The following is a 23,926-nucleotide window of genomic DNA, read 5'->3' as shown; positions in this document are numbered from 1 at the left end:
ATATTACCTTTCCTGTCTTTTTTCTGAACGCAGCCTTATCCTTGGAATCTTCCTCCACATGTTAGATGAATGAAGAGCTCAGGCTTTCTATCTTCACCAAACATCCTCATTTCAGAAGATTCAGAAACTGTCTGCTGTGGGAGCAAAAATAACAGACTTGCTGTCTCCACTCAGCGCCTTTCAGTTTGGGTTTCAGAAACTGTTAAACTTTGCTATGCTCTGGGTTGACTCCTAGTACTGCAATCAGTATGGGCACATATCACCAGGGCTGTCACTTCCTCAATTGCCTTTTCAAGGGGCATTCCTCTTCAGGAATTATGCAAGGCTGCTATCTAGTCATAGCCCACAACGTTCATCAAATGTTACTGCCTCGATGTTCGCGCATGAAAAAATGCCTCCTTCGGACGGGCAGTGCTGGCTTCTAAACTGAATTGACCACATGTTGCCATGTCCTTTGGTAAGTCAGCTGGCTAATCACCCATATGTGTGATGCACAGACACCTCAAGGAAGAAGGATTGGTTGCTTACCTGTAGCTCTAGTTCTTCAACTGGTCATCTGTGCAGTCACATAACCCACCCTCCTTTTCAACTTCCTCTCAGCCTGGGCTGTCACTGCGGCATCCTCAGAGAAACAGAGGAAAGGCAGGAGCGCTGCCAAAGGCATGTGCGGGGGGCAGGGGTGTGTCGTCCCACCCAAACGTCTCAGCTCTAGAAAGTTCTGACACTGTACAGGCACAGAACCCATATATGTGAATGCACAAAAGACCACTCAAGGAACTACATTTACAGGTAAGCAACCTGTCCTTATTGCTCATTGTGGCAGAAGCCAAATTTCAGTCAGAGCTTCTGCAGTCCCTAGCTGATTTCTTCTTTGGTTGTTTCGTTCACTCTGCTTATAGCAAAATCTCAGTCAAAAAACAATTGTGAACTTCAGATATCATCCACATTCTGAAACGCTTAACAGCATGATCCTATTAATGTGATCTCAAAAACTGATTCAAATTCTTGTTACCTGTATATATTTATATAGTGCTGAAAGAAAAAATACTTCATAAATATATTTTTAAAAATCCCTGTCCAAAGTGATATAACCTTTGTATCAACAAGAGTGAAGGTGATGTCATGTCCCAGCACCTTGCAGAGCCTGATTTGGAAAGCATATTCTCAGAGGAAGAGGCTGAATCACCAGGACCCTTACATCCTAGTGTGGCCTCTGCAATCTTGACTCCAGAGCAGGACTCCACTGCTGGTACCAGTACCTGCTGAGGCCAGGAAGAGTTGACACATCCTGGTGGAGTCTCTGGGATACCAGCCCATGTGCTGAGCCCTGGGAGCCAACTGGGTGCCTATTGTAACATGCTTCAGTTCAGCTCTCCTCCTCCTACAGGATCCCCGAGCCCAAGGAACAACAATATTAACAGGCTTGTGTAAAAGTGAACATTAGTAGGTGAAGCAGCACCTCAAAACACAAGGACTTCCTTTTCCTAGCATTGCTTCCAAGGAAATGCAAATGCCTTTGATTTAAGTGTGACCAAGCTCAATCTATTCAGTGGATGAGGAAGGGGTAGAGCTGCAGGGCCAGCTGTGAAAATCTTTAGTTACTTCTTGGACCTTGTTGGTACAGCACCTCTTCTGACCAACTTCTTGAGTTGTATCCAATGTTAGCCCTACTTGGCGTAGACCCACTGAAATGAATGGGACTTAATTTAGTCATGACTAGTTTAAGCCCATTCATTTCAGTGTGTCTATTCTAAGTAGGACTAACATTGGATACAATCTGTAGACTCTGACCTCAAGCTCTAGCTACCTGGCCAGACCACTCCCCTGTTGTCTCAGCAACATTGTCTTGAAACCTATACTTTGTCTGGTTGGTATCTGGTACTTGGGGAATCCAAATATCACATCTTCAGTACTGGTGGGAACAGGACAACTAGCAGGATGGGATTTTTATGGGATTTACTTCAAAGTAAAAGAGTTTATGATTACAGCCATAGTGTGCTTCCAGGCAAAGGGCTTTTTGAGTGCTAGGTATACTCATTGCCTATATGCCTGATACCAGCACTGTGCCAGTTTTTGTGCTGATCCCTGCTTTGCCCAACAACAGACTAGCACAGCTGGTACAGTCTAGTAGGTTGAATGTTTCACATAGTAGTTAGAACTTGTGGATGTGCTGCTTTTTCTGATGCTACAGTCTGAAAACAGCCCTAGGAGAAGTAGCCATGTGGTCAGGCCCTTTTGAGGAATAGTATCTGTCTCTGTGAGTGATCCCATAAATGGAACTCCTTAGAAATATATAAATAGCTGCTACAGATCAAACGTGTTCCATTGTTTCTAAGGTTATAAGGTGATGATTAAGCCCCACTGCATTAAAACACCTGTACAGAATTATGTATTAATAGTATCAGTAAAACATTAGTGTTGTTAATATGATAAACCATTATATAATATGATTATATATAAAGTTGTATACCTTTCTATAAAGGAATAAGTATTTATTTTAAAATAGTAAAAATGTTTGCTTTTCTTTTTGTTTTAGCATGGAACAGTGTCTTAAGGACCTACAACTGGAAATAAATGATACGTGTTCTGATGGGTTGCTACAGGACACAACTGACTGTCTTCAGTGGTTAAATAATTGCAGTTTCAGCTCAATCAAGCCTTCTTCAACACCTCATGGAAAATTGATCATGTTTCTCCAAACACTGGTAAAATGCTGCTATTTTATGTCATAATTGAAAATTATTTTCAAGCACATTTCTCCTATTTATTACAATGTTCTGGGAATTGTAGTTGATATTATTTTGCTAATGTGAGTTCTGATTCTAATTGAATATACATTTTAGTACAGTATTTTCTGTGTTTCACAGTTTGCTGTAAAAGCATGTTGGATACTTATTGGTTGTGTGAATAGTGTGATGTAGTGGACAGAGTGTTGGACTTGAGAGACTGACTATGAAGCTCACTGGGTGGCTTGCTTATTTATTTATGTATTTATTATTTATTACATTTATATCCCACCATTTTTCCTCTTTAAGAAACCCAAGGCGGCGTACATAATCCTCCTCCTCTCCATTTTATGCTCACAACAACAACCCTGTGAGGTAGGTTGGGCTGAGAGTCTGTGACTGGTCCAAAGTCACCCAGTGAGCTTCCGTGGCCGAGTGGGGACTAGAACCCAGACCTCCTGGCTCCCAGTCCAACACTCTAGCCACTATACCACCCTGGCAAGTACTATCAAACAAAATACATATATGATAAATAAAACAAATAATATTAGGATTTTTTATATTCAATTTTTCATGTTGGTGCATTGACCAGAACTTTGTACAGAAGAAGAAAGAGAACAGGCCCAAAGCATACATAGGTTTGTGGTTTGAGTCCCAAAATATAGGTTGATTTAGTGCTATATGAAGCCATGAAGAAGCTTATTGCAGAAAGTCTTGGTAATTTCTGGCTGGATAAAAAGGGTATCATGGAGAAGATTGTTGTGCTTGGATGCTTCTATGTGTTTGAGACAGAACAGCTTTATGGAACAGCTTCAGCCTGTTTCTCCTCTGCTGATCTGCTGCTAATTGCAAAAGGAAGGCATTGGTCACTTAGGCTTTTATTTATTCTAACTGGTCCATTCTCTTCATGAACATAATCTGTATTCACAGGGGTGCTAATAGATATATTTAGCGGAAATGATGGGATACTCTGTGTTGGTGATTCCGTTATTATTGTGGGCCATTGCTCTTTGCAGTAACAGGGTTTTTTACTGGCTGAGAGATTGATTTTCTCACCTGTCCTGTCTACAGAGGTTCAATGTAGGTAAGAATCTTATAAAAATGAAATAATGGTATAAACTATTATAAAACACTTAAACAGTAGTTTCCACTACTGGCTAGCAGGAATAAACTAAAAGCGGCTCTGAAGGATACATTACTTTCCTCTTTCAACTGCAGCCTTACCCTGTATACCAGGGGTGCCCAGCATGGGGCACATGGGCACCTCCCTGCAAAACTCTTCACTCACGGCCCCCTTCAAAAAAAGCTTTTAAAATAAAAAATGGAAAAATGTTAGGGCATCAGGTTCTCCTTCTTTTTCCTGAACCTGCCGCTGATCAGCTGTTCCATGGGCAGGAAGAGAAAGCAAGGCAAAGGGGTAGATGGGAGAGAAAGAGCAAGTCTAAAGGCCAGGAGCAGGGAGAAACAGCAAAGTAAAGTCGGGGAGACGAGGTTAGGAAGTAGAAAGAAGCGACAAGATAAAGGGGTGGCTGGGAGAGAAAGACCTAGGCTAGGGGTTAGGAAAAGAGAGAAAGAAGAAGGCTAGGGACAAGGAAGGGAGAGAAATAGTGAGGGAAGGTGTTGGAGGAGAGAAGTAGTGAAGCTAGAGGCTGGGAGTGGAGGGGGGGGAGAGCATCCAAAGGGGAAGGTCTGTGTGGCTGGAAGAAGACTGGGCAGGTCAGGAAGCAACTCTTTCCATTTCTCCCTCCTTCCCAGCCTCTAGCCTTACTATTTCTCCCCACACCCCACCTCTTGATCAGCCAGGCCCCCATGGCAGCCATTATGTGATTAGCCACTTCCTCTATGAGAACCATTTTGTGGTGGTGCCCACAGCTGTTTCTCAAATTCCCAAATATACGCACAGGTACAAAAAGGTTGGGGACCCCCGCCCTATACTTATTGTCTCACAAACACACATAAGCACACGCCCCAGGATGAAAGACAAGAGATTACAGGACAGATGGCAAGGTTTCCCCACCATTCCCTGCACTTCTCTTTGTTTAATTTCTAAAAAGAGAAATCAAACAAGGGGAGTTGAGGGAGTTTTCCCTCAGCTCCCTTGCAAGCTTATTGTACCCAATTAAGAACAGAGTCTCTTTCACTACCCCCCCGCCCCTCAAGTATTAAAAGTGCTTTTCCTCTCCCTCCAAAAATGTAAATGAAGAGTTGCTCTTCAATGCAGCTCTGGACTCCTGAACTCCACAGTAAAATAAGACAAAGTCCATGCTTCTTCTCCCTTCCTCACCAGTGGTGCAGCAGAAAGAGGACTGTTCCAAGCAGGCATCAAAAGTGAAAGTGAAGAAGCAGCAGCAGCCCACCAGTAAACCTAAACTAACCTTCCCCAACCTGGTGGCCTCTAGCTGTTTTGGACTACAACTCCCACTAGCCCTGACCACTGGCCAGGTTGGGTGAGACTCATAGGAGTTATAGTGCAAAACATCTGGAGGGCACCAGGTTGGGGGCAGGCTTGCCTAAGTCAAGCCCATCCACCCAGCCTAGGCACCAGCTATTTGGCCAGAGGGCAAAGGCTCCTGTTGCCCTTCTGAGTCCCTGACTGGTCAATGGATTCCATAAGAAAGAAATGGTGGTTCAGCTATTAAATAAGGATGACAAAATGATAACAGATGACAAAGAAAAGGCAGAAGTGCTCAATTCCTACTTTGGCTCAGTCTTCTCCCAAAAGAGGGTCTATGATCCCCCTGGCAAAGGTGAAGTACAGGCTGAACGGGCAGGATTGCAGCTTGAGAGCGATAGGCATATGGTCAAGGAACACCTAATTACTTTGAATGAGTTCAAATCTCCAGGGCCAGATGAACTGCACCCTACAGTAATAAAGGAACTGGCAGAAGAACTCTCAGAACCACTGTCTATTCTCTTTGAGAAATCATGGGGGACGGGTGAAGTACCAGATGACTGGAGGAGGGCTAATGTTGTCCCTATCTTCAAAAAGGGCAAAAAGGAGGAACCCGGGAACTACAGACCAGTCAGTCTGACATCAATCCCTGGGAAAACTCTGGAGCAGATGATAAAGCAATCCATCTGTAAGCACCTTGAAAACAAGGCAGTGATTACTTGAAGCCAACATGGATTTGTCAAGAACAAATCCTGCCAGATCTGATCTCATTTTTTGATCAGGTAACCTCCCTTGTGGACTGTGGGAATGCTGTGGACATAATATACCTCAACTTCAGCAAAGCTTTCGACAAAGTGCTCCATGATATCCTGATGAGCAAACTAGCTCCAAGTGGGCTAGATGAAACAACCATCAGGTGGATCCACAATTGACTACAGAATCAGACTCAAAGAGGGCTTATCAATGGAATCTTCTCAAATTGGGGAGAGGTAATGAGCAGGGTACCGCAGGGCTCAGTCGTGGGCCCAGTGCTCTTCAACATTTGTATTAATGACTTGGAGAAGGAAGTGCAGGGAATGCTGATCAGATTAGCAGATGACACAAAATCGGGCAGGATAGCTAATACCCTGGAAGACAGAAACAAAATTCAAAGTGATCTTGATAGACTGGAGCGCTGGGCAGAAAACAACAGAATGACATTTAATAGGGATAAATGCCAAGTTCTGCACCTAGGAAAAAGAAACCAAATACACAGTTACAAGATAGGGGATAATTGGCTCAACAGTACTACAAGTGAGAAGGATCTTGGAATTGTTGTAGATCACAAGCTGAATATGAGCCAACAATGTGATGTGGCTGCAAAAAAGGCAAATGCTCTTTTGGGCTGCATTAATAGAAGCATAGCTTCCAAATCCAGGGAAGTACTAGCTCCCCTCTACTCAGCACTAGTTAGGCCTCATCTGGAGTACTGTGTCCAGTTCTCGGCACCACACTTTACGAAGGATGCAGACGAGCTGGAGAGTGTTCAGAGGAGGACAACGAAGATGATCAGGGGACTGGAAACAAAGCCCTATGAGGGGAGGCTGAAAGAACTGGGCATGTTTAGCCTTGAGAAGACTGAGGGGAGATATGATAGCCCTCTTCAAGTACTTGAAAGGTTGTCACAGAGAGGAAGGCCAGGATCTCTTCTCGATCATCCCAGAATGCAGGGCACAAAATAATGGGCTCAAGTGACAGGAAGCCAGATTCCGGCTGAACATCAGGAAAAACTTCCTGACTGTTAGAGCAATACAACAATAGAACCAATTACCTAGTGAGGTAGTGTGCTCTCCCCACTGGAGGCATTCAAGATGAGGTTGGACAGCCATCTGTCAGGGATGCTTTGACTTGGATTCCTGCATTGAGCAGGGGGTTGGATTCGATGGCCTTGCAGGCCCCTTCCAACCCTACTATTCTATGATCCTATGATTCTAAGAATGCATAGACCAGACATGTCAATCTTTCCTTTCCTCCCCTGTTGCTCTTCTTCCCTATTATTTCTTCATGGGCAGAGAGAACATATATTATACATTATAATGTATAACATATAAAATAAAGGCATATGTTTGTCAAGAGCGCCCTAGCTGCCTCTTGAAGTCCCCACCAATAGCCAACTCAGGACACAAACGACGAGGAATTCTTTCCAAGACTTTATTCCTTTATTACTTTATGGCTCTTTCAGAATACTAGTTGCTAGTGCCAAAGCAAGGAACAGCACTGGGGAAAGATAGCTGAGTAGCCTAAGCTCCAGGTAAGGCAGTTGGTCCCCGTTTGAAGGAGAATCACGAGAAGACCCTGAACTTATGGGCTAGGGAGAGATCCTCCCTCTTTCCCTTGGGTCCTGGGAACGCGACCGTTGTTTGCGCGCCAAACGAGCGCTACGCCTCCTTTCCGCACCCTCCATCTGTCGTCACTTCCTGCGTCTGTGCCGAGCATCCAACAAGCCCCCCTCCAGCGCTCTCTCACTGCTAGGGTCGCTATCTATCCCAGGAATGCTGGCAGGAGGAATCTCTGCCAGGTGCTGTGCTTGTGAGAGATGAGCAAGCTCCTCTCCCACGGATTGCTGTTCCTCCTCAGAATCAGAACTGCTCTGGGGCTCTATTGGCTCAGTTTTCACCCTGACCATGTTGTTGCCACATACATTTTGAAAGCCATTACTGAGTTGCCCTAATTAACTTTTTATTTGCTAGCATTTTTTTAAAATCATGCTGAAAGTTATACATAACAGGAAGAAGGCATTACAAGATCAGAGCTCTAGATTCCGATAATGGGCTACAGCCAACCTCATGGCAGTGGACTTCCACTAGTGCAACAGGACTTAATCTTCCTTTCCTCTCCCTTGCCCTCAGATCTGTTCCAGAGGGTCCCCCAACCCTCCAGAGCAAACTTTAGGGGTACTCAGGGTGCTGCAGGGGGGAGGGAGAATCTGTTCTGCAAACATGTCCATTCTGCTGGCAGATAGACACAGTTGGATACAACCCGTTCTGTATATTTGTTCTGTAAGGAACAAATACATTTTAATTTGTGATTGAACAAGATTAAATTTGTAATGTGATCAGTTAAGAAGACTGTATTCTGTAAGATTACTTTGTGAATCCTTAGAGTTTTCAAGCTAACATCTTAAGAAAATCAATGCCATTGTTCAATTATATTCTAAAAAGGTTATCAAAACATTTGTAAAAATTGTGCTTTATGTATGCATATATCCAGGTTAAGTTGACTTTCTCTGGTTACCAGTAGCAAAATACGCTCATGAGAAACATACAGTCTACTCTAAAAGAGCCTGTGTTCACCATTTTGGATATGCTTCTTCTGAAAGGCTCCTGCAGCACTGTTTGAAGCTTTTTAAAACTTTGACTTTCAAATACAAAAGCCTATCTTAACATAGGCAGTGTTCAAAAAGACTTTGAAATATGAAACTAAGCTTGCAAAGCTTCAAAGCCAGCTGCAGGGACTCATCTTTTAGGAGTACCAACTCCAAGATGGTTTGTACAAGCCTCCTGGTGACCATTTTAGGGATATATTTTCAATTTGAAGAGACTTTGAATACTACTTAGGTTTAGATAGGCTTTTGTAATTGAAAATATTTCTGTTTAAACTTCCAAAGCAGCACTAGGAACTTCCTTGTGGAAGACACTTTTGGATTCATATTCCATAAGAGTGAAACCCATTGTCAGGTTTGATAGATATTAAGCATTTATGCTATTTTTCATAAAATGGCATGTTATACAATATCATCGGAAAATAAGATTGTTTAAGCATTGTATTTCTCATAATTGTTCATGTGACTAAAAGATTAGGAAAATCCGCTCTATGGACAGCAGTGCCAATTGAAAAATATTTTGATAGGTTCTGTAAAATTTGTATACCATACACACGTGAATATACCCCTATCTTCTATATATAAAAAAGTCAACAATTGTGTGTGGGTTTGTGTTTGTGGCTGGCTGCAGGGCCGTCTGTAAGACAGGGCATAAGGGGGAGCTGCCCTGGGCCTAATCACACTGCAGGGGCCACTGAGCCTGCCATTTGGGCCCTAGAGTTCCTGCTGCTTTTAGTTCACATTCTCATTTGCCAGAGTGTATGACAGGAGTCACTGGGTTACATTATTACTTTGTTTATACTTTCTCTTACTAACAAGTACACCCTCTCAATCATGATACAGACCAGGTTTCTATTTCAGCTATGGGTCATCCTATTGGCCATCTTTCATTCTATTGGTCTGTCTCCCATTCACTCTGACTTCCTTCACCTTGGATTGGCTGGCTGCCATTTGTTCCTTCCGCTTTACTCATGGTTTCTTTTCTGACTGTGGAGAGCATTTAGTTTCTCTCCCCTGTTCCTGCAATATCCAGCAAGGAAGCCTCTGTTGAACATTTTAATAGTGGTATGAGATTCAGTGTGGATTATATTGTCGTAGTGCTTACAGATTCAGTCTCTTGCATTTTTAGTAGTGTTTTTTATTCAATCTGCTCGTTATAATTGTTGTGCTTTTTTAATCAAGTCTGGTGGATTCAACTTTTCACCTTTCTTATGGGGCCTTTCCGAGAAGCGTAAACCTACCTTAATGTGTTTCTAACAAATAGTGCCTATGACAAAATTACATCCCGGGCAACGCCGGGTATATCAGCTAGTTATATAATATATATGATTGAGGGGTGGATCCAGACTTAGAAATTGAATTGAAATAATGGGTAAGTTTCAACACATTGAAATATGGAATAAGTTAGTCATGACTAACATAAGCCCCGGTGGTTTCAATGGGTCTGCTCTAAACTCATGGATCCAATAACAGAAATTGCTGTCAGTTATGTCTGCGATTTCTAAAATGTTACATTACGTTTGCCTGCATTGTCAGAAGGCCAAGACTACTTTTACAGGCAAAAGGTATTGTATAAATTGGCTCCTATTAAGTTTTTCAGAAGCTCTTACGAGAGATTTTTTATCCTTACAACTATGTTTACAGGCTGGAATTTTGCATGTCTAACTGATTTCAGTGATATTTATGCACATGTAAATGAGTGCAGATTGAACTCATAATCGCTAGACTTTGACCAGAACAAGTGGGAAATACTACATTTTAGTTTTAGGAATTAGTCATAACAATTTAAAAAGTCAAATTCCCATTTTTCTTCCAATTTTCCAGGCAGTTATGTTCCCAGCATAAAATGAAATGTTCAAACTCCTCTCACCATTTTCTGTCATTACTAGGACAAAGTCACCATTACATTTAGCATTACAAGGTATTACAGCATTTCAAACAGTTATCTTAATTTTTGGTAGCCTGTATATTTTTAAATGCATATCTGTATTTTTAGTTTTTGCAATCTCATGTTTCGCTACTCCTTGTATTCTCCAGAATGCTGGTTTGGTATCTGTTTGTTAACCCAGAGACTGAGGTCTTAAGACCAAACTCATATTAGGGGGCTTACATCCATGTATGTAATTACTTGTATGGACTACAGATAAATATTGTGGCTTATGGTATAATTAACTCATCAAAATATTCTACCTGTTTTGTTGCGTACGTCTTGAAACATATTCATGCATTTTTTTAATCTAATAGTTATTGTAGTTGTTGCAAGTTGACCTCAGAGAAAACCAGGAAGTCCTTTATATGGAGTGAATGACATTAACAGTGTAATCTTATGCATGTCTACTTGGAAGTAAGCCCCACTGAGTTCAATAGGACTAACTCCCAGTTAACTGTGTATAGGATTGCAGCCTAACAGTGCAATCCTATACATGTTTACCCAGAAGTAAACCCCAGTGAGTTCAATGGTGCTTGTTCCTAAGTAAGTGTGTATAGGATTGCAGCTGAAGATACATTTTTTCTTCCTTTACAAGTATTTGTTTCAGCTGATAGGAAAAATGTTGGAGAAATACAATGTATATATTGGAAATTGGTTTTGTAGGTTGTAATTAACAATACTTTGCATCACTGAAGAGATACATTATTTACTTTAAATAGAGGTATTCACATAGTAACTTGTTATTTATCCTTTCTTAGCAAAGCTTACTGAAGAATGAACAAAACCAAGAAGAAATTATTCTCCACTTCCTCCTTGATCTCTCTAGTCAGTGTGGTGTCTTATTTCCCTGTACTCCAAGTGGGACATCATTTGAGTTTACATCCAGTACTTCCCTTCATGGTGTTGAAGATGATTCAGCAATGGATGTTCAATGCATTTGGGATGATGTAAGGTTGCATCTTCGACGCTTCTTAGTAAACCAATTACAAAATCATCCGGAAACAAAAACTGATACTTTACAACAGCAGCCACAGTTTAAAACACAATGTCTACAGCAGCTTTTATTTCTTTATCCTGAATCAGAAGTTCTAGCCAAGTATCAAAACATGCAAAATAAATTGGTTAGTGATCGTTTGCAGAAATGTGTTCTTGAAGGCAGTGGCGAAACAAACTTCGAAAAAACGGTTCATGGTTATGAAAGTTCAATACCTGCCATGTGTGCAATGATAAAAGAAGATTTGTATATACTAAGTGGAATTATTGATCCTTCTTCAACACTGAAGTTTATTAATGAAACTTATTTGGATACCATCACTGAAGAAATGACCATTCTTCTTGAAACACTTTGTGAGCTTCAGTTTAAAGAAAATGCATTACATGGTGTTAAAGCAAGCAAGAGCTCAAAGAAACACAGAGGATTAGCTCAAGTTGGGGGTTAGTGGCATTTTATTTCATGTTCATCAGTTGTCTTAATTGACTTTATCCTTTAACTTCTCATACAGTTATTGGCTGCAATCTAGTGAAAGACGTAAGTGCAGGATTATGATGGCTCCAAACATGAAGGGCCAAGCTTTGTACAGCACTGTTCCCAAAAGTAGGCAATGATTATCTGCTTGAATGCATGCAGACCATAGAGAAAAACTCATACCAGTTTAACTTGTGTTACTGTTCCTATTGTCATCATGTCAGCAAGGAAACTGGGTCTACTTTATTCCCTTCTTACTGTTGCAGATTAGTTCTAGATTGAAACAGGAGGGCCTTCATTAAAATTACAGTCTATTATTACTGATATTCAAAATGCTTGCTTTTAGCAACTCACAAATGCTTCCAAGGAACTCATCCATATGCATCTTCCGTAACACTCCCATGTTTAAAAATGATGTCTGCGATGAAGGCTCCAGTTGTGCTTCAGTATTCACTGGTATTCCTACCAGATACCTGGGATAGCCCCATGCTGCCAAAGGAAAGTAAACTGATGACAGAAGTGACATGAGGGGAACAGAGGCAGGAGGAGTGAGCAGAACAGACTACCTCTTGCACAGTTATTTGGAAGGCTGCTTTAGATTGCTCCTTTTCACAGACAAATGAAGACAAATGAAATGTGCTAAGAAATTCATAATTTGCTATACTTTTTCTGTGAAATTATATTACATTTTAAAGGTTAATCTAATATTTTAAACAATGTTAGCCCTCATTTAAATATAGGTCAGGTTGTTTAATCAAGGGCTTTATCTTGAACTCATTTTGTTTGCTAGATATCATGTTCTAAAATATGTCAGCTAAAAATGCCATATGGAGTGAATTATGGATAAGGCAAGGAGACACCTTGTGGATTAATTCAGGAAGTCTGTATCATTTTAACTTTATTTTTATTAAAATAATTTTTAGCCTGGCACTCTCCAGCAACCCCTTCCCCACAACAAAAGAAAACAATTTCGCCTTTGCCTCTCCCCTCCAGCATCCTCTGTCCAGGTTTTTTTTCTTCCCCTGAACTTTGTATAAATACATCAGATGCTCTGACACTCTCCAGCACTGTCCCCCACACACATACACTCCACAACAAAATGAAATCTTTTTGCCTCTTTCCTTCAGCCTCCTGCCATCATCACTTGTTCTAGCTGACGGTCACCCGCAGCTCTTGTGAGTCCTCACCATTCCATTATACTGGTTGTATTTGTGTGCTGGTGAAGATTGTGTGACAGATGAGAAAGCTGAGGCAGGGGAGCCACTGCGGGGAGGATTGCATGGCAGAGGAAAGGCAGGGCCAATGGACAAACAAGGAGTTGGGCATGACAGAAACATGGTGAGGGCTGATGGAGAGGAGGATGTGGGCCAGATGTAAAGGCTCTATGGGCTGGTGGTTACCTATCCCTGCACTCAAAGGAGTGCTCCTATGTAGGGCTTTACCCAGCTTGTAGGCCTTGTAGCAATGTTTGTGGTTTGCTGAGTGGAGAAGAGGTTTTCAGGAGGGGAAGGGAAGGAAAATAACACAATTATTACCACATAATGTACAAAGTGCTATATATAGTGCTAAATTACTCATGTTTGTGGCTGGCTGTCAGATGCAAACATCAGCACTTTATTACTAGATAGCGGTGGGCGGGGGGTGTTCTGGAAAGTGGGAAAGGGAAAGGGTTTCCTATTATTTATAGGATTTTTATCTCCCCCTTCAGCCCCAAAGGGTCCCAGAGTGGTTTATAATGGTACTACATAAACATTCCCTGCACAGAGATTTACACTCTAAAAGCCATGACTCAAAAGTAAAGAGGATTAGGAGGGAGGAGAAAAACAAATTCAGCCACTAGATTCTTAGTTGCAAAGTTTAGCAGGTCGTGAAGTTAGATTTAAATACAATGGAAGGGCTGCTGCTTTCTGTTCCTCTACAATCCTCAGCAGTGGCAAATGGTAGTAGGAGGGAGGAAGGCTCTCAGCTGGAATCATAACCAGGCTTAATAGAGGGGTGCCTGACAGCTGCTTCCTCTCCTTCTGATGGCCTCACTGGTGAAAGATGGTAGCAGGAGGGGGGGGGGCTCTCAACTGGAGCTGTATCCAGGAACAAAGGAGGGGGTACCTGAGGCCATCAGACTTCCTCTCTGTCTGATGGCCTCAGCAGTCTTTTCCTCCCTCCTGTACTGTTGGGAAAGATTGTCATAATACACATCCTCTAATCCTTCCTTCCTTCCTTCCTTCCTTCCTTCCTTCCTTCCTTCCTTCCTGGATACTAAAGGTTGCTATGGGCTGAATCAGGTCAATTCCCCACCTTCCTTTTTCCTTCCTATTTCCCTCCACTCTCAACATTCTGTAGGTCATAAAAGCTGTTTCTTCAGAAGAAAAAATTATAGCTGTATTAATATTTGCATTCTAAATATCTTTATTTAGAGGTATATTTTATTTTGGTATCATATGTGTTGCATATTTGAATCTTGCTAAAACTATGAAGTTTCATGTCTGTGATTTGATTTCATACGCACATTTTGCTCAAAAAAGGCAATTCAGATTTTTGTCATTTTTTCAGAATAGTGCCAATTAGAAAACACTAATTATTTTCATTTCAAAGCTTCCTTTGCACACCTAGGTGTTCCTCCTAAGGGTGAAAAGAGCATTTAACTCACCATGCCCCCTAATTATTGCATTCTCCTCCCAAATATAAAAGATAAAAGTGGTTTACTCTTCAATCTGATTTCTGTTGAGTGGTCAGAGGTCAGGCTGAGATTTATATACTACAGTACTCTCTTTAATAATAAAAAAAGAGTGTGACAAAGAAGTTGAGAGAGAATTATTAAGTTAGTTTTTCTTAGGAACATACAGTAGTGTGTAAAGGAAACCATAGAAGGCTATGAAAGCCAAAAGAAGAAGGACTTCTAAAAGGTCTCCTGAAGAGGTTTCTAAGGCTCCTACAGTATTGTTTGACAAGAAAATTGTTACATGATTCTTTACGTTACTCTTTTCAACACACACCAGCTGTCTCTTGAATAGAACTTAATTAGGTGATCCTTGCTGAGATACTATTAAGTTGTGGGACATTTTGTATACTGTCATCAATACAAGGCTTGGTTATCGTTTTAGTTTTTTTTAAGGACTAGCTCACTTAAAAAAAAAACATTTGGTGCAGGTTACGTTGTTATTTGTGAGAAAGCAATATTTACAATTTAAAATTTACTTTCTCACAGATTACGTTCCATTTTAAATTAATAGGCTGATATATCAGCTCCCACCCTTCTCATGCTCAGCATATGTTGCTATTTCTCACATTGACCTAGATGTGAACATTAAAAAATTCTTTCTTCAGTCATATGGATTTAATATTCAGTAAACTTTTAAAAATAGGTGTTGATTTATAAAAAATAAACTTTTAATGCTTATTGAAGTATTAATAAAGTTTGCATATGCGTATGGTTCATCTAAAGCAGTATTAAGCAACCCCCTCCCCACCCTCTGAATATTTACAGCTTATCCAGCTGGGGATCCATCCTGTTGTTACTTGACAGGGTGAGAGAATTAACCAGTGTTGGCAGGAAGCACACAATCGCTAGTTGCCACAGGACAGATTAGATCTTTTTTTGTGTCTATCTTTTAGACATAGACATGGAATCATAGGGTTGGAAGGGGCCTACAAGACCATCAAGTCCAACCCCCTGCTCAGTGCAGGAAGCCTGATTCCCAGGCGGTCTCCCATCCAAGTACTAACCAGGGCTGACCCTGCTTAGCTTCCAAGATCAGACAAGATCAGGCACATCCAGCCCTTTCTTGAGGAAAACAGTCCAGACTTACACTCCTTTTGCTGACAAATGCCCATTCACTGGGGCCAGTGGCACCTTACCTCTTGAGAGAATAACAGCTCAGGGGGGTGACATTCACTCAGACCATTGTGCAGAGACAAAGGGTTAAGCCCTTCCTTGTGGTCCCAATCCTAGTTGGGGCACCCATAGCTGTTTTGTTTTTTAAACAGAAAAAACACATTTTATGTATCACCTAATTTGGCCCATCATACAGTTTGCATTCAAATACAGAATCAATGATAGAGTTAAGATTAAAATGTTTGGTTCGCAACAATGCTAATACTGCTCCATAGTATCACAGATGTTCTGTGCCCATATTTTGCTTTTAAATTATAATATGGTTCCTGAATGACAGCAAAGGACACTAGAAAGACTTGAAAGTTCACATTTCTTCCCGTTAGCCTTTTTGAAAGACATGCCCAGTGGGATTTTGACTTCTTTTATTTGACTAGCAGACCCATGTTACATCAGAACCTGCTTTTGAAATACCCCTCAGCTTCAAAAGTGGTTTGCCATGTGGCATGGCAGCTGCTGTTCAAGAAACACATGCTCAAAGCCCCCTTGGGTGTGTGGAACTAATTGTACTGTTCTTTGGATCTCAGCCCATATTTTTACTGGGTTAGATTGAGCTTATGGAACATGGTATGGGTGTGCTTTATGATTAGTGGCTCTCTTTCAAGAGGTTTGTATAATCACTGCTTAGTTCTCTCCATAGTTCATAGCAATAACTATGAACTACAGAATATGCAGAATTTTTCCATGCTTCTTTGATTAGAAAGGTTGAAATCCCTTTTCACAGCCATTTGTGATTTTGTCGTGATAAAGAAGTATTGAACACACAAATACATACCTAGAATTACAAGTAGTAAAATAATTAGATTTTTTTTTGAGGAACTTAAAACATTAATGTGAACTACAAAAAGAACGGTTGTGTGCTTGGTTCATTTGTATTTCCTCTCCCTCCACCACAGCTTAAAAGATATTTCTTTTAAAAGATAGATATTTTAGTATCACTAGTTTTAGCAGCGAACTGAAAAGCAGACCAGTGTTTAAAAAATCTTAAACCCTTGGATAATGGTTTGCATCCATGTGGTTTCCCCTGGTGCTCTGACAGTCCTTTATGGTTCTGTCATTTTCAATCAGCTGAGAGTACATGTGATCAGTATATCTGATAAACTTGTCAATGCCTTTTTAAAGCAGGATCTCCCAATCTATTCTGTTCAGCCCCCTCCCTCTTTCATCATTTCAAGTATAATCTTGATAAGACAGAGATATGTCACAGGCAGCTGTGTATAGCTAGCTCAGGCTACAACTAATTTGTGCAGGAAAAAATTAAATCAGGAGGTAAATTATTTCATGATTGCTCATTCCCAACAGAGTTGGGCATCATTCTGAAGAAAATATCAAATAATTGGTTTCAGGCCGTGTCAGACACATGCAATTCCCTTCACTAATGGCTGTGTGAGGTAGCACTAGGCCTCAGGGGTCACAAAAGAACTGGAAATAGCTTACTGCCAGGCACAGCAATAGAGAGACAGTGCACATAGGAAATGAAGTGGCAATAAGTGCAATCCATAGGGGAAATGTGCTTCACTTGGAGTTTAATATATCGGCTCAGAGTCTGGCAGTAAGCCATGCAACAATTGTTTACCTTTTTGTCAGCATCTGCATCTGTTCTGTTTTGTAAACGGCATTTAAATCTCAGTCTGTAAATGCTGGAATCAGTAACAACTGTTAAGGGATTTCCTTTTTTCATATTTTATAACAAATGCAATCTACAAACAATGTTTGCCTTGGATTAACAAGAAACAGACATTAACAAGGTCAAAGGGATTTGCTTGTGAACATTTTATAGTTTTCTGGGTGTGCAGTACAATAATTATATCTGTGTAATTTTAATGTAACCTGTTAGCAAGTAAAATCTAACTGTTTAAAAACTTGCTAGTGTATAAATGTTAGTGTATAATAACGAAGTAGATTTTTAAGTAATTATCTTAAGTCCTGTGTGTGGAAAACTGCTACCACCATTTTTAGCAGTTTAGATTGGAACAGTATTGCAGTTGCTGTACAGAAATATTAAATTGCCTTTTGGAGGCTTAGGCTACAATCTTGCAAACAGGCTGCTTAAATCCCAGTGAAGTCATTTGTTGTTTAGCAAATCAAACTATTTTAAATCTACAGTTGTACTACCATTAACAGTATTCTAGTATAATGTGAATGAGGGCTGAACATGACTAGTGCATATAAAATGAATATAGCAATATAGAAAACATGGGGAAAAATAATGAAGTTTTCGTTATTTGGTTCAGAGAGACCTCTTATTTGTTTAAGAGGATGATGGCTGACACGAATGCAAGGCGACTGTACTAGTTATGGCATCACTAAAAAGTTAATGTAATTGAGAGTATGGAAGCACATTGTTACTGGATTTATGTTTATAAATTTCCATTCACCACTTTGAAATTTTACTTGTTCAGTGTCGCTGTGCACATTAGATACCAATTAATTCTTCGTTACTGTGTTTTTGCCAAATGTTAGCTACATGTTGATAGTATTATCATTATTTAAATGTAATGAATCTTTTATAATCTTTGAGTAGAATCCAAAGAAGGGAATGACATGCATGTGTTGGGGAGAACTGTACATGTGGCTAGAACTTTGTTTCTTTTCCATTTCACTGTGGCAGTTCTCACTGCTGAAAATAAAGTCTCCTTTTTAAAGTGCAAAATAGGTTATATATTTGCCAATGGGTGCTACTGTAGAGAAAGGTAAAAAGAGAGCTCCTACTGTATTGTGTGGGTTCCTGCATAATTGTAAATCCCTTCTTTAGATCCTGGCCCTTATCTTTTCCCCCAATCTAGGTGTCCCCCACAAAACAATCATCAACTGTTTTTGTGATATGAGTGCTGTTTTCAGAGCTCAGTGTATTCTATAACTGAAGATTATTCATTGTATTGCCCCCCCCAAAAAATACTATTTTACCTAATAACTTTTGTAATGGGAGATTGCCACTTTAGTTTGTAATTTCCCCAAAAGTTTTTTTTAAAAAAGTTTTTATTAATAGTCTGGTCTTACTTGGGCCTCCCATCTGGAACACTAATCTAGGTCCATGCTTGCTTAGCTTCAGCATAGTGTAGCTTCAGATGCTCTCAGATCACTCACTGGGCCCTAACTCACCCCTAATCTAGCTACAGTGACTTCAAAAGACTGACACTGAATACAGACATTTATCATTGATTGCAGAAATAATATGGCACACTCAATATGTTAACCTTTCTCATGGTTACATTTGCACATCATGCTAAACCATGAACAGGAATGAATTGCAGCGAGTCTCAGGCTCACACTCTCCCTACGTCCCCTCCCTTACTCCCATGCATTCAAGAGGAGATTGGAAGCTTTAAGTTCTGTTTTTGATTAACCACACCTTCCTGTGCTGTCTGTCTACAGCAGAAATCATGGTTAACTCTAATTATAGTTACTTTAAACAAGCCAGCTTCAGAAACCATGGTTTGAACTTGGCTTGTTTTAAACAAACTATAGTTAATGTTAACCACAGTTTGTTGCTCCAGACAAGCTACAGCAAAGCTTCCAAACTTGTCCTGGCCACATAGGAGGGGGAGCAGAAGAAGGGGGAACATGCGAGTCTGAGACTCACTGTAGCTTTTTCCTGCTTGTGTACATTGTACTAAACCATGGTTTAGAGCAGTGGTCTTTAACCACTGGGTCATGACCCAGAAGTGGGTCATAAGGCCTTGTCAGATGGCCCTGTTTACTGTCTGCATCAAACTGCCCCCCCCACACACAATAAAAGTGAACTGTTTTTGTTTTTAGTGTATGTTTGTGCAGCACCATGCACACCACAAATCCTCAGTGTCAGTCCCTTTATCAGCTCTTCTGATCGCTCTGTGTTGTATTTTCCGACAACGTGTAGTGGAACAGCAAACTAGTAGCCATTGCCTGTTCCTCTCTGAGAGCATGTTTTGTCCATCCATCCAGCAGCAGCAGTGCTCTCCAAAATGGCAAGCAAATTAAGATTTATTTTTGTTGACCACCAATGTGGAGAATTTGTGAATGTTTAAGAAAAAAAGTCTTTTTCTCTGTGTGTGGTTGACTGAGGAGGGATGGAACCTCTGGATGACTTTTTGGCAAGCAGACAGTGAAATTCACCTTAATTACTGTGAGTAAATATGTGTAAGTGTGATTAGTGTCATTGGCCGGTAAAGCTAAAGCAGCAGCCAAAAAGTAGGAATGCTGCATTCCTGTTTTTTAGCATATGTTTTAAAAATTCATCTCCTTTGGGGTTTTGGGGTGCCAAGAGCTATTAAGGGTGCAATCCAATGCATGTTTAGACAGAAAAACTCCAGAATGCTGGGAGTTGTAGGACATTTTTCTGTCTAAACAGACATAGGATTGCACTCTTAATTTCTTTTTGTTGCTTGACCAATTACTCTTGAGTAATTCACCCTTCTTGCATGTGAGTAGAGATGCATAAGCTGGATTTTTGTACTGTGCTGCTTCTCACTGTTAGTTTTCATGAGTTTTGGAAAGGTGTGGCCGTGGGGATGCTCAGTGAAAGAGATGGATTTTGGATGCTTTCTGCATGGCTCTGGGGCTCACTATTGTCATTATCTCTCATTGGCTGGGTTCACATAACATGACAACCCATACTCAAGGTTGAATATGGGTTGAATGTGGGTTATTGTTGAACCATAGGTTATTGTGTTGTGTGAACCCAGCTGTGCTAAAAAAAAAAAAAAGCTTTGTTAACCATGAACAACCCACAAAAAGAACCTATGGTTTGTTGGGTTGTGAACTGTGGGTTCATGGTTAACAAACCATGGTTTGTTAGCATGGTTGGGCTCACACAACATAACCCACAGTTCAGCAACAACCCACAGTTTAACAATAACCCATACTCAACCCATACTCAACCTTGAGTATGGGTTGTTGTGTTGTATGAACCCAGCCAAAGTCTCCTTTTGCAATGGGTTGTTGCTGGGTTCCAAAGACTGCTTTTCTGTGTACTTGCTCTGAGAATGTTGTTGTTATTACATGCAAAGGAGTGGATTTTGGATGCTCTTGGAACTTGCTGCTGGGTTCCAAAAATTGCTCTTCCTGTGTTGCTCTAATCATCATCATTTTGTGTGGCTGTGTGGAGTCTCCCCAACTGTTTTACGCTCGTGCTCTTAAAGTCACTTGCTTTTCTGTGCAATGGAAGTTGTCAGTGGAACAGGAGAATGTGGGTCCAAAGAAGTGCTTTTGTGTGTCTGTGTGGATTCCACCCCCACCCCCATATAAACAAAAGTGTTGCAAGTTGTTGCAAGTTCAGAATCAGAGATAGGCCTCGGCTTGAAGACGACTAGTTTAGTGTGACGACATGTCAACACAGTTGGACAAGATTTTTTTGTCAATAGCTGAGAGAATGATCAGATCTTTGCCCATTTTCTTATCACTTCAGAGTGGCCATGAAAACTGTTCCTTCCCATTTCAGTGGTTTGAAGATCAGGCTGCCTGTTGCATTTCCTTCCAAAGGTTTCTGTTGGAAGTGGACAGAGATAACCCTGCCATTGTATCATACCTAGTCTGGCAAACTTAGCACCATTTAATAAAGTACGTGTAATCTAGTGCTGAAATAAATACATTCTGGTAAAAACAACAGAGAGGCTTGTGGCACCTTAGAGACTAACCAATCTGTTATGGCATAAGTTCTTGTGGACTTAGGGTCATAAGATTTTACACAGAAGTTAACATTTTGGTAAATTCTATCTTTTAGTGTTTCAGTTCCAAATGTAAGACAAAAAAGACTCATTTTCAGAGTCTCTGGTTTTAGCTGAAACCAGTCTGTTGTCAGATCCTGGTTTGTTTCAGTTCTAGTAGCCATTGTTTCCCAGTTCAGATGTAATGGGAAACTATCACTAATGAGCCTAGGGGGGTGTCTCCATGAGCAATTTACTCTGAGCTGGCTGCGTTTGGAGGTCATTAGGGATATATGACATCATGGTCATCCAGCAGCCACCCCGGAGCTTATCAGGGAAAAAACGGATTTCCTGAGACTGCTCAAAGTCCGATTCTTTTCCCCAAGTTGGGTTCTCCATGGTATAGTTGCTGTGTGCCCCAACCCCCGCATTTACCTTGGGTATGGTAGCCCTGCCCAGGGGTGTGCCTTTCACCGTGACCTCGGTCAAGGGGTGTTTCCTATGTGTTTCCCATTACTGCGCAAACCAACTAGTGTCTACTCAGAAGTAACTCCCATTGTTCTCAGTAATGCTTGTTCCCTGAATGCCTACATCAGTATTTACAGAGATCCCCCTCAATTGAAATGAAATAGTTTAAAGCACAAATTCCTTAAATGCTGTAAAACATGATCTTGAGGCTCCGATTCTCTGTTGTTTGGTTTATTGCCATAGGAAGTAACCAGGTCACACCTTCATTATAGAGATCCTGCGCAGCATGGGGTTAGAAAGGGTGCTAGTTTCCCATCCCATCCTCCCATCTTTCCCAGCACAAGCATGCTCAGAAGTAACCCCCATTGTGGTCAATGAGGTTTGCTCTTGAAATGCAGGTGCATCTGGAGATTCAATGGAAAGGAAAAAGGGCAAGGAGAGCAGGGGGAGAAGCCTCTGTTATTGGTTGAGCAGCCCCTGCCAGTCAGATGACGTTCACTCCCACCTCCACCCAGAAGTGAGGCGATTTTTACTGGTGCAGAGCACTCGCTCATGGAGCTCTGTATAGACCAAAGCGAAGCAAAGCTGATTCCTCTTTAAAAGTCCTGTTCTCCTCTGTTCGCTTCTCCTTCTGTTGTTGTGGAAATGCCCCCCAGGATGCTTTCCATCAGGGAGCCCCATGAAAGAAGGAGAAAGGGGCTAGTAGTGTCAAGAGCACAACACATATCTAGGCATAAGAAGCTGGGATATGATGGTCAAACCTGGCCATAGTTGCTGAAATCATGTTTTGATTTCCTGGTTTGAACTGACCATAGTTAGAATAAACAGTGGTTTCCTGAGATCTGTGGCTTATTGAAACCCAAAAGTTTTCAGTAAACTTTAAACCTCATTCAGTCCTGATTCATAGCAATCTTCATTGCTGCAAGGAAGTGCCAGCCCAAATGAGATGAGGCTCAGGAGTGCTTGTGCTGGAGGGGAGTCATTCCCCTGGAAAAAGATCAAGAGCAGAAGTTTCAAGTTCACAAGGAGTGCTCCTGCAGCTGAGAGCAAGAGAACAAGGTGTCTCAGTGCTGGCTTGTTGCACTTTCACAGCTTTATAATACCCAGACTGGAGGATCCAGACTGAAGCTCCACCTTCTCAGTGCTTTTACTTTGCCAATTAAAGGGCCAGAGTCCTTTGGTGCAGCCATTGGCTTCTTCTAGGTGGCAGGGTTTGGGGTTGTGGGAACTTGGTCTGGCAATGCTCTGCAGGGCTTTCTTGGTCCTCAAATGAGTTGGTAGTCCATTTGTCAAAATCCATAAGCAAAGGTACATCCTCAGGGTTTGGTGGGCTACATGTAGAATGTAGTGCCAGGGGGTCTACTTGGGATGGGAAAGTTCCAACCTAAAAATTATTTTTTTAAAAAATGAAATAGGCCAGGGAGTGAGTCCATCTCCTCCTTGGAGCTACTACTGCTTGAATTTATTTATTTATTTATTTATTGCATTTATACCCCGCCTTTTTTCTTCTTGCAAGGAACCCAAGGCGGCTTACATTATCCTCCTCCTTTCCATTTTATCCTCACAACAACAACCCTGTGAGGTGGGTTGGGCTGAGAGTGTGTGACTGGCCCAAAGTCACCCAGTGAGCTTCCGTGGCCGAGTGGGGACTAGAACTCGGAGAGGACAGGGACAGTACATGAGTGCCACAAGGGCTTGCCACAAGTCACTCTCATAATGCTAAACAATGGTTTAGCATTACTTCTGAACCAGCCTAGCATGTGTATAGTCTAAATCATGTGTTAAGTGCAACATATATGATTATACACACTTTTGTTAAGCCTACTGATATTTGCTCATTAACAATTTTTCTTGTTTTCCTGGTCTGCATATTTAATCTGAAGAGACTGGATTGGATTGATATTACCAATGGGTGGAGTTCTGCCCCTAGGACACTCCTGCTGAAGGAAGGGGGCAGGCAATTCTTCCTTGACCATGGAGGTAATTCCAGATCCTTCCATAAGAGGCTTTTCCCTTTGTGCAGGAGGTAAGGCTCAACAACAGTTGATTCTCCAAGGGGAAAGTCCATCCT

The 23,926-nt window shown here is 41.2% G+C and overlaps 1 protein-coding gene across 13 annotated transcripts in view; it reads left to right on the top strand.

Annotated features, from left to right (window-relative positions):
* The window catches only part of KIAA0825 (KIAA0825 ortholog), a 377,294-nt gene that overhangs the window by 49,619 nt on the left and 303,749 nt on the right, over positions 1–23,926 (top strand). For 12 of the 13 annotated variants that reach the window (XM_084833758.1, XM_084833751.1, XM_084833749.1 and 9 more), the window contains 2 exons: positions 2,537–2,705; positions 11,168–11,843. In XM_084833758.1, the coding sequence (XP_084689884.1) occupies positions 2,538–2,705; positions 11,168–11,843 (844 nt within the window). In that variant the 5' untranslated portion in view covers position 2,537. Of the gene's footprint in view, positions 1–33; positions 458–2,536; positions 2,706–11,167; positions 11,844–23,926 lie in introns of all 13 variants that reach the window. The other variant, XM_084833757.1, reaches the window with a different exon arrangement.

The sequence above is a fragment of the Heloderma suspectum genome, chromosome 2, assembly GCF_057233095.1.
Source record: "Heloderma suspectum isolate Gila_16-S chromosome 2, 16-S_ref, whole genome shotgun sequence".
NCBI lineage: Eukaryota > Metazoa > Chordata > Lepidosauria > Squamata > Helodermatidae > Heloderma > Heloderma suspectum.
Note: the sequence above shows the minus strand (reverse complement) of the source record. Positions and strands in the feature narration are given on the sequence as shown.